Raw genomic sequence first — 17,555 nt, 5'->3', positions numbered from 1 at the left:
TCTAGACCAGAGATTCTCAAACTTCATTGCTCCGCAACCCCCTTCCGACAACAAAAATTACTACGCGACCTCAGGAGCGGGGGGGACTGAAGCCTGAGCCCGTCTGAGCCCTGCCACCCTGGGTGGGGGGACCAAAGCCGAAGCCCAAGGGCTTCAGCCCCGGGGGGGGGGCTGTAATCTGAGCCCCACCGCCCAGGACTGAAGCCGAAGCCTGAGTCTTGCCGCCCAAGGCTCGGGCTTCGGCCCTGGGCCCCAGCAGGTCTAACGCCAGCCCTGATGACTCCATTAAGACAGTTTGAGAACCATTGTTCTAGAGTTTTGTGGCTACCTCTCATGCAGCTGTCTTTAAAACGGAGCTCAGTGTCTGTAATGGGGCAGATCTCCAACTCCAGAGTCCCCTACTTTACCCACTCGGAAAATAACAAAGATCTCCCCTTTATCTGAACATTGGCCTTGGGCAAAACCACTCCTCTATTCTACAGCAATAGCCAAAACTTCTGCAATCCTACCCCTGGAATCTCTAGTGTCTGGGATCCTCACTCCTGAATACTATTGTATTTTCTGGTAAAGGTCTCTTCTTCCCCTTAGCTTCTAGGCCTGTCCTTGTTATGCTTCGTCGGGCCTGGCTCGGTTTTGTTTCGTTAACTCTGATTTATGTTCTAACAGTACTGTCATTTCAGCAGAACGTACATGCACGTTCCGTGCAGGCTGCAGCAAAGTGAGCCGGGCTCCAACTGAGCCTTAGGGAAGGCTCCAGCTAGCCAGAGAGAGCAGAGTTACTAACAGTCCCAAACTCACAGCTCCTCCCCATGCCTCTCCCGTTGAGTCATCATCTGGCACCAGGGCCTAAGGAATGATTTCTGACCCTTGCTGTGTGCTGTTTATTGCAACCTGCCGTAACCCCTTCATAGCAATACAGCTGAGATTTTTTTAGGGGAGCTCATTCCCGCTTTGGGGTTGTCTCCTGGGGCCAGACCCCTGGCAGCTCAGGGCCTGGAGTGCTAGGATGTCCTCAGGGAAGAGTCTCACGTTCCCATTTTTTGCATAAAGTTTTGCAACTTTTTTGTTACCAATAAACACGGCCATGACGAGATGTCAGCACCTCTGATTCCGACCGTCTGGCGCCCCATTACCACCAAGCAATTCATGGGGCTGTTTACAAATCATTTTCTAGAAGGGTGTTGCTCTCTCTTTTCCGCATCTCCCTCCTTGCTGCTTGGAATCCCTTGGGGGATGGGTAAGGGAAGGACTTGTTAATTTCTCCACTTGTGGTCTGTGTCTGGTGGAAGGGGGTGCAGAGAGAGTTAACCATTTTAACCTCTGATCATGGAAACAAAAATACCCGTCCTGACAATATTGAATTTAGCTGCCTCTCTGCTCTCCCTCTGTTCATCCCTCTGCATCTTCTATAGTTCCAGAGGTCATGGAGAAATCCCCACCATCTGGAGAAATGCTAATCTCTCCATCATCAAGACTGAAGCTACTGCAGCTTCCCATTGTAAGCCTGATTTTGAAACAGCTCCTCCCCCACAACCCACTGTAGCCTCACCAAATCCAATCCAATCCACCTGCCGTTCCCTTGTGTGGTCTGGTGCCTGAGTCAAATTGCTTTTAGAAAGCACAAGGCCAATGAACCAAGGCAATTCAAATAGAGGAGTATTTACACTAGAGGCCAGATCCTCAGCTGGTTTAAATCCACACTGCACGGCTGAAGTCAGTGGACCTTCATCAAATTACAGTTGAGGGAATTCTTGCCCTCAGTGTTTTCATTCTTTGGAAAGTTTCCTAATTGTTTTATTTGTGGCTCATCCTAGCTCAAAAATGGCTTGCACTAGGAACGCCACATGGGTTGTATTTTGTTGGCCTCCCTGAGGACTAGCACCTGTGATGGCCTTAGGAGCATTCGGTGGCCAATACTGCAAACACTTACTCATGAAGTCAGTGGGACCATTTGAGTGAGTGCATGGATTTTTCACCTGCATAAGCCTTTGTGGGACTCCTAAGTTATTACAGGCAGTTAAAATACTTGTGAGATGGAATAAAGGGAGTTACAGCACTCTCTACCACTGCATCCCTACGCCGCCAATAACAAACGTATATTGCAGGGACTATTTTACCTCTCCCAGTGACAGAAACACATGAGCATCACAGACAGATCATGCTAAGCTCGTGATTTGACCCTCTGTCTACACCGATCGGGCCTGCACTTGTAATGCAGACTGAAAAATGCAGGTCTAAATGAAGTCGTTCCCCTGGGAGCACCTTTCCCAGGCACTAAACTAAGCTGCTTTCATCTCTGGCTCAGCCCAGGTGCATCAAGGTCATTGGGTTAATGCGCTCCCAGGCCTGCATTTCAAATCAATCCCATTTGTTTTAGAACAGCCCAGGTAGCAGCACTGGTGTAAAACACCTTCCTGTCCCTCGTCGCACAGAGTCACTCCCTACAGGCAAGCAGCAGCTGACTCAGCAGAGTCTTCTCCAGCGTGTTGGTGCAGAGGGGAGACGCTGATTGGTTGAGAAGGCCCCAGTGTGCCACTGGCCCAAGTAGCTCCTCTGGAAGGGGAAGGACAAGCCTTTTGTGTCACAGCTTCATGCAGCTGGGATTGACAGATGGCTCAGCCTGGTTATCCCCAGCTGGGTCCAGTGTGCTCGAATGCTGGTGCCGGATTCTCAGCTTGTGGGCTCATCGAACCGAGAGATGGAGAAGAGCTAGGAGATCCTCCAGCCATTCTCCAAACCATCGCAGGGTCGTTCCTTACAGTACCTGCTCCAGTGCATTATTCTAGTCTAGTTCTAATAGTCCGAAATGATGACTCGGGAGACAAGGTCACCCATCACATTGTATCTGTGAAGTATCTGTGATATCTAGCCTAAATATTACCTCTTCCATCACACCTAGTTAGACCCCCAAGAGCCACCTGAAATCATCCTCTGACTGTTTACGCAGTGGATATTTGTAGGCTGCTATGATGCGTCCTGTTGATTCACCACTTGGCTAAAGTAGGCCAAACGTTGGCCCATAGTTCAGTCCTTCCAGTCCCCTGACCACGTTTGCCGCTCTTCTCTGAGCGGCCTCCTGTTGAGCGATACCCATCTCTTAAGGGGGGGCGCCAAACAAAGCAAAACATTGCCGGAGGAAGGGACGGTCATCTTCCTGCTCCAGGATGTGATGCTGTTGTGATGTTGTTGTGGGGTTCCAAAGAGGATGGAGATCAGCAGTTCTCAGTGGTGGCAGATGACAGAACAAGGAGCAATGGTCTCAAGTTGCAGAGGGGGAGGTCTAGGTTGGATATTAGGAAAAACTTTTTCATTAGGAGGGTGCTGAAGCACTGGAATGGGTTACCTAGGGAGGTGGTGGAATCTCCTTCCTTAGAGATTTTTAAGGCCCGGCTTCACAAAGCCCTGGCTGGGATGTTATAGTTGCTGTTGGTCCTGCTTGGAGCAGGGGGTTGGACTAGATACCTCCTGGGGGCCCTTCCAACCCTGATATTCTGTGATTCTAAAATTGCTCTTTTCTGCAACCATATATCACGTTGCAAACTTGCATCGTATGTGTGCTCCACTCGCTCCCTGGGACACATTCAGCGTCACTATTTCTCAGCTTGCTCCCTCCCAGCGGGGACTTACGTTTCAGATTGTATTCCCTAGGTGGCTTTGCGTCAGTCGTTCCAGCTGAATCTGCCCATGTTTCTAATCCGCTCCCTCCCCCTTTGGGGGGGGGTTTCTGTCCACATTGCTGCGTGCGACTCCTCCCAGTTTAGTCTTATCTGCGAACAAACATCACTGATGTGCTCTACACGCAGTGCGGTAGATCCCGGCACTGACCCTTGGCAGTCCCTCTGAGAGCCCCCTACAGCCCAGCACTCTGCCACTCACTCTTACCAAGCCCAAAGCCCGTGGCAGCTGATCACGTCCGACTCGGGCCGTCCCTCCTGCTTAGAAGGATGAGGTCCCTGAGAGCTGGCTCAGGCTCAGGCCCTGGCCGCTCTCGCTCCTGCTTGTGCCAGAGGATGCTGAAGCCGAGCTCAGTGTGCCCAGCTGGAGGCTGGGCCCCCCGATCGGTGGGGGGGGGTGCCGAGGAACTGAGATCACCAGGTGACCTCGTTGGGGCGTTGGACCTGAGTGGGAACCCTAACGCACAAGGCCTCATGCTGACCAGCCTCCCGGTCTGCCACCTACCGTCCTCTCCCCTCCAGCTCCCTGAGGAACAGGGTCATTTGTTCACACAACCGCTGTCATTATGGGGCCCGTCCCGCCTGCCAGGGTTTTCCTAAGCAGCCCATTATCGTCAAGGCGTTATCATCTGGTTGGACAAGTTCCCTCTCTCCCAGCTGATCCCAGCAGCCTCCAGCCGGCTCTGTGCAGACCCTCATGCCCTTCGCTTTCACAGCAAAAGGAAAAACCCTGCCAGGTGATTGGATCGATTTGAAACCTGCACACCTCCTGGGCGTGGTGATGTGTGGCACCGAGACCACTTATTGATTAATGAGTCTGTTACAGCCTCTGCTGGCCACATGGCTTTTAGCTCATGGAGTAGAGGTTCGTGCATTTAGCTCCAGAGGTCCCAGGTTCGATCCCTCCCGCCGATGACCGGAGTCGGTCAGTGTTACACTGAGATAGGGCCTCCTGCCCGTGTACCTCAAACACAGGGTCAGACCTTGATGCTGGGTTAGACCAAATGGCTCAGGGACGTGGCGATGGGCTCCCCAGCCTTCCCCGCATCATGAGCACGGGTTCAAATCCAGGCTGGGTTAGAAGCGACAGAAGTTTGTCAGCTGTGACGTGTAGCTGTTGTTAATGATTGCCGTTGTTAAACTGGTCCTGCTCTTGGCCCGCTGCACAGGGGGCAGGAGTGCATGGCACTGTGGCTGTTCTCTGCTTACCAGGGCCCATGGGAGGTTAAGGGGAGCAGAGCACAGTTTAGAGCAGCCCTGAGGCTGTTCTAACGTGTGTCAGTCACCAGGCAGTCCAAGAATTCAAGGAGCACAAAGGTTGCTTAAAGCAACTTTTCCCCCCTACCTTTCCTGCCCCAAAGGATAACTAAGAATGGGGTCCGCTGAGTGCATAGGGGTCCCAGTGGAGATGGGGCATAGTAGGTGATGCCGTACTCAAACTCCACCCACCGTCCCAAGCTCCGCCCACATTTCCGAAGAGTTGGCTGTCTCCGCAGTCGGCCACAATGTTTGTGTTTAATTAAGCTGCCACCCTGCACTGGGCAACCTCGCCAGGAACGAATAGGCCAGTCCTTGTCCCCGGCAGCGTCTTCCTCCCCTGGGTCCCGCCGGCTCTCTCCAAGGGTAAAACGGTGGGAAAGGTTAGCAGTTCCTGCCTCTGCAAAAGGCAATCAGACTGGAACTGAATCGTCGGGGCTGGCAAGCTGCTTAGAGGTTGGCCTGGGCTGCTGCGCTGGGGATGGGGCAGATCCTGCTGCAGTCGGAGGCAAACGTGAGTCTCCTTCCTGAGCCGCTAGGCTCCTGCAAGCCCATCCGGGGACGCTGGCCCCGGAGGGGTTTTCCCCTCCGTCTTTTGGGAGCAGAACTGCGGAACCCCTGGGTCTTGTTCAGCCCCAGCCTGGCCTGTCTGGGGGTTAACGGAGCAGGTTTCGGGGGGCGGAGGCTTTCGGCAGGCGTTAATGTGTCGCTGACGTGGGCGTCTTATCCCGATTGCAGAGCCCGGCTCGGGTTCTCTCGGCCGGAGCGAGGAGGGGGATTGGGTGACAGCGATCGGTAACGCAGCCTGGGCCGGGAGTGTGCACGCCGCCGGATACAAGTCGCTCCCTAATGTCCCAGCCAAGGAATACATGATCCCTGGCAGGATCCCACCGAGCTCCTGTTTGGGGAGGAGCGGCGAGGGGGGTCTGGCAGCTCTCCTCGCCACCCTCCCCCAACCCTGGGCACTGCTTGGCCCGCCCTTCCCAACTGGGACGCCAGCCTCATGAGTAACTCTAGCAGAGCAGGAGCAAGGGAACCGTCCTCGGATTTCTGGAGCCGGGGAGCCCCCTGCCGTAGGCTCCAAGAGGTGGATCGGTGGATTGAAAACACAACCAGCTCTCCCGGATTTACAGGCTCCCACCCTCTCTCTCTGGCAGGCAAGGACTCCGCTAAAGTAAGACCTGTGTCTTTTGTAAAAGCTTCGTCAGCTGGGCAGTGGTTTTGCACAAACCGAACCATGGCCGGGGTGGGATAGGAAGACGAGGCTGACCGAGGAGTAGGCTTATCATCACAGTGACTGAGATCCAGCTTCGGGTGCAGTGGAGATCAGAGGACGCCAGGGTGTTGATCAGAGCAAGATAATGCTCTGGCGAATACGGAAGAACAACTCTAGGAGTATCGGGAGCTAGACAGGTGTAAATCAGTTTGGGAAATGCCAGCCCGCCAGCCACGCACCCCTCAAATCCATTCCCTTTAAAGGGTGTCTGCTCACACATCTTCCATCTCTCTCCTACCTCCCAAAAGGGATCAGAACTGGGCCATCCACTTACTACTCATGATTCTGGCTTGCAGATAAATTCCAGGTTTGCAAAATTACAAATTACAGCAAGCAGAAACAAAGTGCTCTGTTGGCGTCCTTATTATGTGGCTTCTCCCTGGTCATACCTGTGCCACTGGCAGCCCCTTCAGAAAAGAGAGGAATGCTGCATTTGAGCTGGACTAGGTCATTTTCTTGAGTGGCCACCAAATCCCCCCCAAAACCAAAATCCACGTGGCAGAGTTTGGGAAGATCCAGGACCCAGGCTTCCAGTTCATGATTATCTCTGTAACCGATACTGTACAGACAGTAGGGGAGGCCGGCCTGAGTGCTGGGCTGCATACCCTGGTTTGTTATTGTAGGGTTGCACAGGAATGCCAGGCTGCATACCCTGGTTTGTTATTGTAGGGTTGCACAAGAGCAGTGGGCTGCATACCCTGGTTTGTTATTGTAGGGTTGCACGGAATGCCAGGCTGTACACCCTACTTTGTTATTGTAGGGTTATTTATTAGAGTTATATGTTTTTAAAGGAAAAATTCAATCTGAACCATTCATTCTAAAAACAGCTGCATACCAGGAGAGAGATGTTAGCTTTCAGCTGGCTCTTCCCCCCTGGCCACCTTACTATTATAGCTGAGTATTCAGTGGGCGTGGGATCTTGGTGCTCACACATGATTCCAGCAGGAGCTGAGCACCAGTGCCTGGGCCCAATGTCCAAAACAAGTTTTTAAAGCCGACGATGCTGATGCAGCTGGTGACTGGAAGACCGAGAACGGTGAGGGCGGTAATGCTCTTCAGAAGCATTCCTGGGAGATGTAATGAGAGCGGCGGTGCTCACGCCCGTCTCCCAGCCGCTGCCCTGCCTTCCAGTCTCCCCCCTGTGTTCCGCTGCCCGTCTCTGCCTCGTCCGGTGGCCTGACCCAGGTGAATGAGACTAGCTTCTGCTCTGACGCGAGCTGGGCTAAAAACGACCAGGGCCGTCAATCCCCCATTCTTCAGGGCGTCATCCAAACAGCGGCTGGGTTTTCGGAAAGAATGTTTCCTTCCGTGGAGCACTACAGCACAATTGGCCAGGGGCATTGTGGAGAGTTTCTTCCTTCTTCTGGCGTATCAGGGCTTGGGCGCTGCCAGAGGTAGGATGCCGCACCAAGCAGATCTGATGTTGCACCGCCTCGCTTCTTACCTGCCTTCCCAGGCTGATGGTCTGTGCTCTGTGGGCCCAATCCAGTGCCTGGTGCAGTCAGTGGGGGTGGCTTGAGGTTGAAGACGGGAGTGTTATGCTGTGGTACATGCTGCTTTTCTGCCCGGCTTTTCCGTTGGCCTGGTGCGGGGGGTCACTTTATATAAAGGGGCATCACCAGTGATGAGCTGCCAAAATCTTAACAACCGGTTCCCTATAAAAAGTTCTGATTTAAGGGGGGGTGTGGGGGAGGGGCTGGGGCAGGGGGAGACATACCCGTGGGGCCGGGGGCCCCTGCAGGGCCTGGGGAAAATTGCCCCACTTGCCCCCCCGGCAGCCCTAGAGCTTTCAGCCCTCTCCCCCCTTACCTTGCCAGCAGCTCAAAGCAGCAGGATGACTCAGGAGCTCAGTTGAGCTGCCCAGCTGCTGGCCATGCTGCAGCTCTGTGTGTGGGGGGGGGTGGGGCTGGAGGGAGACATCCTCGTGGGGCCAGGGGCCCCACTTGCCCCCTCCCCTCTGGCCAGCCCTGGAGCTTGCAGCAGGCCCCCTTCCCCACCTTGCCGGGCCTCTCAGAAAGCGGCAGTAGGATGACTCCGGAGCTCAGCTGAGCTGCCCAGCTGATGCCGGCGGCTGGCCATGCTGCAGCTGGAGGGAAGCGGGGGAAGGGCCAGGGGAGCCTCAGCCTCCCCAGCTGGGAATCCTGGGAGCAACAGGATGGTCCGGCCCGTGGACCAGAGTTCTTTCCCCCCCCCCCCCCGGCCCTTTAACAACCGGTTCTCCATGGAGGTCTAATTTTAGCAACCGGTTCTTGGGAACCTGTGGGAACCGGCTCCAGCTCACCACTGGGCATCACTGATTTATGCCCAGAGTGTAGGTATGGTTAATACAGCTTGTAGAGTAGGGTTTTCATTTCCGTGATCTGGGGAATGAGAAGACTTCAGTGTAAAACCGCTCCATTTCCTGGTGGAAACCTAAACACCAACACCTAGTGGCTGCTGGCTGGTCATTGTAACTGACGAGACACAGACCAGGCAACTGACCGGCTCCTGATTCCCAACTGGTTCATTCTTCCAGGCGTGATCTTTTCATGTTTTATTTAACCAATACATTTGTTTCCTCCAACAAGCAAACACACATCATCTGCACTTGAGAAAACCTGAGTGCACAGATAAGCCTTGGGCCTCACAAAATGAGAGAGAGGGAGGATGGCTTGGTGGTTAGGGTGCAAATCTGGGACTTGGAAGACTTTGCGTCAATTCCCTCTTCTGCCAGAGATTTACTGTGTGAGCGTGGGCAGATTTCTGTGCCTCGGTTCCCCCATCTGTACAATGGGCATAACAACAGTGCCCTGCCTCGCAGGTGTTGTGAGGCGTTAGATGCAGGGATGATGGGAACCCTGTCAGGACTGAAGAAGGTACATCAGGCTCTGTTGAATCCAGCAGGTTTGAGTCCGATCCTGAGAGGCTGTAATAGGATTTGCCCAGCAGTGATCAGGTTCATTGCATGGCTTTGGATAACGCATGTGAGTAGCTGCTAGGCTGGGACACTCGACTTTGCCAAGTAGCATATTTGGGTTTTCTCAGAGCTGGGAGAGGAAAAGTTTGACTTGGCGTTGATTGAAATTGTGAAGTGGGTGTGGGTGTGGGGGGCCTGGACTGACAGCTGTAGGGACCACAGGGTCTGAGCTGCCACCCTCCAGCACACCAATTCTGAGACCCTCCCGCCCTTGTGAAACCCCCGTGATGATTTTGCAGGGTTTTGCCTTGCGATAAGTGCGAACTAAAGGCATGTGCTGCCACCTGCTGATCAGCAGGTGAAATGCTTCCTTTCTGTAAGTGCAAGTACCCAGGTCAGTGATTGCTGGCTGGACCATTATTTATTGCTGTCTGGCTTGACAGACTCCTGAGGGCCTGTGAATGACACTCTGAAATATAATTCCCATTACATTCTACCTCCCTTAAAACTTCCCCTCCTATCCTACATGGTGTTGCAGTGTTGCCGTATGCTGTTAAATACAATGTTCCACCCCAGAGGTGGCTGCATTAGGTCCTGGTGAAAATCCCTTGTTGGCCTTTTCCTAGCCTGCACCTGGGCTAGGTCAGAAAATAATTTTCTTTATGTCGATGGGTGTCTCTGCTTGTCACAGAGTCGTCTTCTGTGGGGCTGGCGTCCTGTCTGCCCCTAGATCATCTGCAGGCTTATTCCTTGCATGAGGATCATCCTTTGCACATGTTGGGTTCATTGTGACCAAATTCGAGTCATATTCTCCCCCCCTCCCCACCACCACCATCATGAGAACATCTGAGTAGGTTGATATTTGTATTCCTGACTGTGTGAGGCAGAATGATTCTGTTCCATTCTTCCCCCTGTTCCCTGCCCCAGTGTGGTGCATTTGCCATCTCTTTCCATTGCCTCTACAATAGAACAGGCCCGGTGGGAATATGGCCCAGGGTTCCACTGTCTCTGGAGGGGAGCACTATATTCACATCTAGAACCAGAAATAACCCTCTTTCACTCCAGCGGCTGTATTAAAGGTCACAAGTCAGCTAAGTATAGGCTGTCACCGGCTCACTCCTATATATAAGCACTTGGGAGCCCTGCTGACATCCCAGCTGTTAAAATCATATTGCCTGGGAGCAAAGTGTTCAGAAGGTCTCCCAGCCTATATGGGGGTAACTACAATGGATGAAACAGCAGATGACTTAGGCACAGACACACACACAGAGCTCGAGGCTGATCATCCCAATAAGAAGTCATCCGGAAGGATCCCCCCGCACTGCAGAGACTAGATATACACTGTTCGGGGATGACTTAGCCACCGCAAACATGCCTCCCCTCTGGTTGGACCATGACACCCATTCTGCACCAGCAATGCTACACACGAGGTTTTAGGGTGGACCCTGCGTTCAGCTACCTAAAAGGAACCTCCCAGCTCTGCCAAAGCTCCCCAATCCTGATGCAAAGCATCTCCTGCTATTCCCCTCCTGAGCCCTACATCTCCCTGGCAGCTGCCCCCAGACCTGACCGGCTGTCTCGAGCTAAGCCTGCCAAACCCGGTGGTGGGCAAATGAAAGGCAGCAGGAGAGAAGCAGGCCATCCCTACCGCCATCTCCCCCGCAGTGGGATTGGCCCTCTGAGCCCCACGCCCCAAAGAGACGATGGCTTTTCCGCCCAGCCTGAAGGCTTCTCCCCAGCAAAGCTGAGCCAGTTCAGGCACTGTGTGGAAACCGTTCGTGGCGTGGCTTTGTCCTGCGCGTCCCAGCGTCTGTCTGTGCATGTATGTGACAGGCAGAGCGTGCGCATTCGGTAACGTGCCTGTGACTCTCTTGGGTCGATGTAACAATACACAGCGGCCTGGTGGTCTGTGACTATAGGGACCACTCCCTGACCCAATGCGACTGAGTCTTGTGAGAGTCACAGGGGAGTGCCCCCATGGGGAATCGTGCCGGAAGGAAGGGTCTCTCCTTTATGGGGAGATGGTGCCCAATGCGCTGCAGTGGCATGGCTCTCACTGGGTTAGTCCGCCCTCCCCCCCTGCCTGCTGGGAAGGCACCGGGCACTCAGCGAGAGGCATAGGTAGGGCTGGCGCCTGCAGGTTCCAGGGGCAGCTCACGGAGAAGTCGCTGTGCTTTGTCCCTTCCCCCTCCAGAGCGGGAATCCCGCGAGCACGAGGAGCCGACCACCTCGGAGATGGCGGAGGAGACCTTCTCGCCCAAGGTGTACCGCAAGCACGGGCGCCTCTCCGAGCTCAAGGCCGAGGCCCTGAAGAAGGATCGCAGGAAGAAGCTGACCTCGTCCAAGTTCGTCGGCGGGGCGGAGAACACGGCGCATCCCCGGGTCGCCGTCCCTGAGCTGAGGCAAGAGTTCGAGTTGGTGAGTGCTGGGTTCCCCGCGCCTGCCCCTTTCCTCCCGCCCGCCACCTAGAGCCCCCAGCAGCAGGTGCTGAGAGAGAAGGGCACGGTTCCCCAGTGGGGGGCCGTATTGCCATGCAGGAGATGAGGCTTTGCCCTGCTCTCTCCTACCCCCGCGCTGGGGAAATCCATCCCTTCCAGGAGCCCAGCGGGTCACTGACTTGTGGGGCGTGCGGGATTCCCGGCTCTTGGTTGGTGAGCGGGCCAGGGCTTGCTGGGCTCTCGCTGATCCTCTCCCTCCTCTGGCAGGGCCCTTGCCGCAGGCAGATGGAAGCCTCGCTGCAGGAAATCAAAACCAGTGAACGAATGATCCCACGAGCCGTTCACCTTCCCAACTGCGACCGGAAGGGATTCTACAAGAGGAAACAGGTGAGCTCCCCCAGGGGAAACCGACACGCCCCCCCCCCCACGACAAGGGTCTGATTCTGTCAGGGCCGCTCTCCCCGGTAGCTCCATGTCGACATTAATGATGGCCCCCAGCTCTTACACAGCACTTCCCGTCCTTAGCTCCCAAAGCACTTCACCAAGCAGAGCGGGAGCATCGTGCCTCGGTTTCCCCATCTGTAAAATGAGGATAGAGCAGTGATGTGACCTGCCCAAGGTCACTGACAGAGCCAGGAACAGAACCCACCTAGAGTCCCAGCCCAGCAGCTAGCCACTAGGCGACACTGCTGTCAGGCCACTCGGGCTGCCCTCTTTCAGCTCAGATGTAAAACCGGGACCAGGATTTCCACGAGCCTGGGCGTGGGTTCCAGGGCTCACCAGTCGTGCACAAACCGGGCCGTCCGTTCGTCGGTTCTCTCCCACAGTGCTGTGCCCTAGACGCGCCCTGCGGGGTTCCTCTGGTCGTGTTAGTGGTGGGCTGTCTTACTGCCCACCCTCCTGGGAGGTCTATCAAGTCAAGTGTCATCAGGCACCCCATGCAGCAGCTAGCAGGAAGCTGCATCTTCCCTGAATCATTTGTTAGCAGTAGCACCTGGAGGCCCTGGTGGGTTGCGGGTCCATTGTGCTAGGCATGCTGCGCACTGAGAGCAAGAGACAGAGCACATGCTCCACCTGGAGAAGCGAGGCAAAGGGTGGGAGAAAGGAAGGATTCTTGATCCCATTTCACAGAGTGGGAACTGAGGCCCAGAGAGTTGAGCTGACTTGCCCATGGTCGCACAGAGCCAGGAACCGAACCCTGCTCTCTCCTGAGTCCTGCACAGCGCCTGAGCCATGGGGCTAGCCTGTGGCGAGGCCGCGGACTGGTGCCAGGTTAGACGTGACGGCTGCGTCTCGTTCCCGGCTTGCAGCCACGCGGCACTGAGACCTGGGCTCGGCTCCCTGCGCCATTACTTCCCCGTGACGCGCCTGCCACTGACCTCCCTTTGCGTCTCTCCTCGCCTCCCCAGTGCAAGCCGTCCCGGGGGCGGAAGCGCGGGCTGTGCTGGTGCGTGGACAAGTACGGACTGAAGCTGCCGGGGACCAATTACGTGGCGGGCGACCTGCAGTGTCACAGCTTCGACAGCGGCGTCACCGAGTGAAGGGCCTGCGCCGTCCCCCCGCCCCCTGCCCCCACGCCTCCCCACGCCCCGGGACTCCGAACCCTTTCATCTCATTTCGAAAAACGGAAGAAATTGAGGACCTCGGAATCTGCAGCTCGTCCTCGCCAGCTCGGCGGCGGCGGCTAACGGAGAAGAGGAAAGCAGAAGTCAAACCGGCGCCGCCTTCCCAGTACAGACCCCCCCAAAACTGCTCTCGACTCCCCATGCAGGGACGCAGCCAGCGCCAACGTAGGCATCGACTTGGGGGCTTTTCTATTGTGGGTTTGGTTTGGTTTGTTGATATTGGGGGGGGGGGTGTCTTTTTTTGTTTGTTTTGGTTTTTAGACTAGCCAGCAACTTTCTAAACGGTCTCCAGCGAAACCAGACAAAGCCCCACGATGAGGCGCACGTCCACCGCTCAGCCCTGGCGTTTGAGTGGCTTGTTTGGCACTGCCAGAGCGAATATTGACCCTCCACTGGCGCTAAAAGTCCTTTGATTGATATCTCGAGAGAGAGAGATGCACAGCTTTCTGGGCGGTCGGGGTCTAGAACATTGTTGGAAATGGGTTTGCGTTTCTTTAGTCAGGGGATAACAGCTCCTGCCGGCAAAAAATAGTGGTGGCTCCTTTAAAAAAAGCAGCCAAAAGATAACCAATCACCTTTGGTCTGACCCAGTCTGGCCGTTCTTATGTCCTGTAGACGTGAATGGGCCTTTCCCCGGGCTTAAAATCCTGCACAAGGTCAAGTGTTTGGAAAATCAGCGCCCAAATTCAGGCAGAAGGGCCCCCCCACCCACCCACACAATCCTGCAAACAATTTAGCATGTGTATAACTTTACTCACGGGTGCAGTCCCACAGGCAGCTGTGCTTAAATGGCTGTGGGATTGGGCTCAAAAATCTTTACCACCCTCTGCCAGGATGGGGAAAACGAATGCTATTGTCCTTGCCCATCAGAAGAATCGTTTGCCCAAATGCAAACCTCCCTCTTCTTCTATTGCAATGGTAAGATACAAACGTCAAGTCTCTCCCCCTGCAAGGAGCTCCATAGACGCCTAGGCCCCGGCAGAGCTTATTGTGGGATCAGTGCCGTAACTTGGCCAGGACTGTTTGGCCAGCTCGTCAGCTGTCGTGACTCACACCACGGAAGCCACTGATCTGACCAACTCAAGCGGCATCTTCAGGCGTGGCCAGATCCCTGCAGCCTTTTGGACTTGTGTATTTTTTAACTCTTGGGACCGTTTTTCCCCCCGCTACTTTCACCACGACAAGGGTCTTTGTTAAGGTCGCTCCCAACGAGACTCCGCAGCAAAGAGGACGGGGCGTTTGGCTGACTCCCTGCTTTGGCGAACTACCGGTGCTCAAGCTGTCGCTATCCATTGCTATGTTGCTGAGTGTGCGGACGCGCCCACTGAAAGAGCTAGACCCCACCCCATCCTGGCAGAGGCTACGACTGGCTCAGGCGGCGTGCTGATTAGAGATACGAAGAGCAAGATGGTTTCTTCCCTGTGCCAGCCGGGACGGGCCCTGCTGCGGGCTGATCCTCAGGAAAGCCAGCGTGACACCCACAACACAGTAGCGCAGATCAAAGGGAACCAAGGAATCTCCCCGAGCTAGACTGGCTACTGCGTGACCAGAACTTGTGGGGTTTCTTCCTCGACCTTCCCAGAGGAGCATGAGCCTGGCATTGCGGGGGCTGGGCAGTGCCTCCCTCCCACGCCAGGCTTTGGGCAGTGGTGGGGGGAGTGGTTGCCCTGCCGGTTTTGCTGAGTGGAGCAGAGGGTTTTGCCCCGGGGGAGACTGGCAGGGAGTCTGTGTGTGCCAGCGCCCCCTGTCCGTGCTGTGACGCCGTGCTCCTAACACCAGAACATGCCATGCTCACGGAGCCTGATTCTCAGTTCCCCAGGCACATGCTCGGGGCAGAGGGCGCCTTGTATTCTGGGGCTGGGCAGCCCCCAGGGTCAGGTAGGGCAGCCTCAGGGCTGCTCTGGCTTACGCCCTGGCCCCAGTGCAGTGTGCTCTGGCCACCCTTCCTCCCGTGGCCAGCTGGAGACGCGGCGCCTAGCATTGTGCAGAGGGGCCGTAGTGTAACTGGGAACCAGGCCCAGGTGAGGGAAGCGGAGACTTAGGCTGAGAAACTGGCAGTGATTGGAGAGCGGAAACCACCTCGAATGCCTTTCTCCTGTCACCAGGTGGCGCCATTTCCCAGGGCAAGGTTGGCTGTGCAGGTCCGTGGGTCTCCGTCCTGTGGGAACTCGCCGGATCAGATGTGTCCCCTCTCGCCCACCCACACCTGGTTCTCAGGATGGTCCATGGACTCCCCTCACCCCACCCCACCCCACACACACGCACCAGCTCTAGCTGTAGTGCAGGGAGGTGCAGAAAGCTCACGACACTTTTCCCTCACCCTGCTCGCGTCTACCAGGCTGCCAGCCAGACGCGTGCGGGGGACACAGGGCCACCCCCAGGGTACTCAGTGGAGTTACAGGAGGCAGGGCTGGGTCAGTCCATTGGAAATGGAAAGAAGAGGGGAGGTTTGCCAAAGTCCCACTTATATCCTGGTCCAGCTCTGCTCCCCGCCCCCAGGAGCAGACCCGGGGTGATCCCACCTTGCTCCGGAGGTCACTGTGTGCATTACAGGCGAGCCACAGCCTTGGAGAATGGGGGTAGCTGGCAGAGAAGAGCACAGGGGCCATGTGCACCCCAAAGAGGGACGGACTGCACCAGCAAAGCTCTCGCATGGGGAGGTAGCGCCCCCATCACCCTGGCTTGGCCAGTCCCTCTGCCACGCGCCCTCCCCAAGTGACCCCCAAGTCCTGACTCTTAGACCAGTACCCACCTTCCTCCCTTCTCGCGCGCTCTCGCCCTTGCTTGTTCGTTTGTCTTGCTGCGGGTTCAGTCCCCAAAACTTGAAAGCTACGAAAGCCTGTTCGGGCAGGGCCGGGCTGGGGTCTCGCCGTGTCTGCACTCGGCTAGGGATGGCAGCTACTGGCTGTGGGGGGGGGTGTCACCTCCCAACTGTTCCTTATAGCTCGCACCCTGAGACCTTTTATTAATGGGGCAAAGGAGAGTCTAAATGTGGCTCTCGGCTACCCCAGGGTCGAGCCCCAGGCCATTGCAGTCAGTAGCACGGATCCCCTTGCTTTTACTGGGGGGAGAACTTGGTCCTCACTTCTGTGCTCTCAGTGGCGTTTACAGTGGGGGGCGAGAAAAGGACCGTCTCTGTGGCTCCAGTGGGGTCCCCCCACTGTACACACCCCGGGGGAAGGAGGGGGAAGGAGAGAAATGCTGGGCCTGGGTCAGCAGCCTAGGAAAAGCCCTGGCTCTCCAAGCTAAAGGCCGGGTGGCAGCAAGACGACTCTCAGCTGAGCGTTGCCCCCTGTCCCATTGGCTGCTGCCCCAACCCTGATTGGACCCCCCCCCCTTTGTACTGGGCGACCACAGCAGTTCTGGTGGGAGGAACAACCCCAGGCCACCGTTTGCGTGTTCCCCCAGCCTGAGTGGCTCTGGGGGTTGGCGCTAACTGGGGGTGCTACAGCTGGCCGAAAGCTAATACTCTTCTGCCTCAGTTCCTCCCCCCCTCCCCCGCTGAAGTGATCCTGTGTGTCTGTGAGCTCAGCCCTGGGGGGAGGCACAGCCAGCCATTGCCCCGTGTTACGGCTGCCAGTGGGATCCCAGTGCTCTCCCCCCCACCCCCAAAGCATTAAAGCTGCCCATCGGCCTTCATTCTGCGACCTGCCGTCACTCAGTGAGGGCCTGGAAAGTGGATTGAGGCTGGTACAGATTGAGGCTTTCCCAAGGCCACCTGGGACCCCAGCAAGCACACAGTGACTGGGGTGGGGGGTGCAATCCCCCCCCTCCCCCAGGGATCAGCGCAGGGATCCCTTCCCCCACAACGAGAGCCTGAGTGGGCCAGCCCAGGGACCGGGAACCCAGTGGAGACACAGCCCCTCAGGTGCTTCGCCCCCACGGAACTGTGGGTCTCCGCCATCATTGCTCACAGCCGCATGGGCCCCTTTGGAGGAGCCCGGGGCTGAGCCCAGAGAGAGGAGGACGCCCGGCTGCACAGAAGGGCTGTCAATGCTCCCCAGGGCCGGGACTGTTTGAAAACTGCACTAAGATTTGTTAAGCGCCATGTCCCGGGAAATGGTGACCCTCCCACCCTGCCCCAGGAAAGGAGTTTGCTTTGGGGGAGTGGTTTGGGGGTTTTTTAATGGTGGATCGCGCAAACCCAGACGGGAAGACTCCTGCCAGTAACGGCTTAATCCCCAGGGGCCTCTGAGGCACATTTCACCTTTCGGGTTTCTTCTAGCCTGAGTCTGTGCCAATGAAACAAGCGGGGGTGGGGGAGGAAGGGGATCTAATAGGGTTCAGATTGAAAGCAAGGCAAGGGCATGGTGGTGAGCGGGGTTATTCCACACCTGGGCTGCAGCAGGCAGGCAGTCTTACTTTAAAACCACTAGTACAAGAGCATTT

General features: G+C 56.1%; 1 protein-coding gene across 1 annotated transcript in view; it reads left to right on the top strand.

Annotated features, from left to right (window-relative positions):
* The window catches only part of IGFBP5 (insulin like growth factor binding protein 5), a 29,713-nt gene extending 12,825 nt beyond the window's left edge, over positions 1–16,888 (top strand). Inside the window, exons 2-4 of the mRNA XM_039495421.1 lie at positions 11,298–11,521; positions 11,809–11,928; positions 12,951–16,888. Coding sequence (XP_039351355.1) covers positions 11,298–11,521; positions 11,809–11,928; positions 12,951–13,082 — 476 coding nt within the window. The 3' untranslated portion in view covers positions 13,083–16,888. The remainder of the gene's footprint in view (positions 1–11,297; positions 11,522–11,808; positions 11,929–12,950) is intronic.
* The last annotated feature ends 667 nt before the right edge of the window (positions 16,889–17,555 follow it).

This window comes from Mauremys reevesii, linkage group 11 (genome assembly GCF_016161935.1).
Source record: "Mauremys reevesii isolate NIE-2019 linkage group 11, ASM1616193v1, whole genome shotgun sequence".
In the NCBI taxonomy this organism is placed as follows: Eukaryota; Metazoa; Chordata; order Testudines; family Geoemydidae; genus Mauremys; species Mauremys reevesii.
This window is presented reverse-complemented; position numbering and strand designations above follow the sequence as displayed.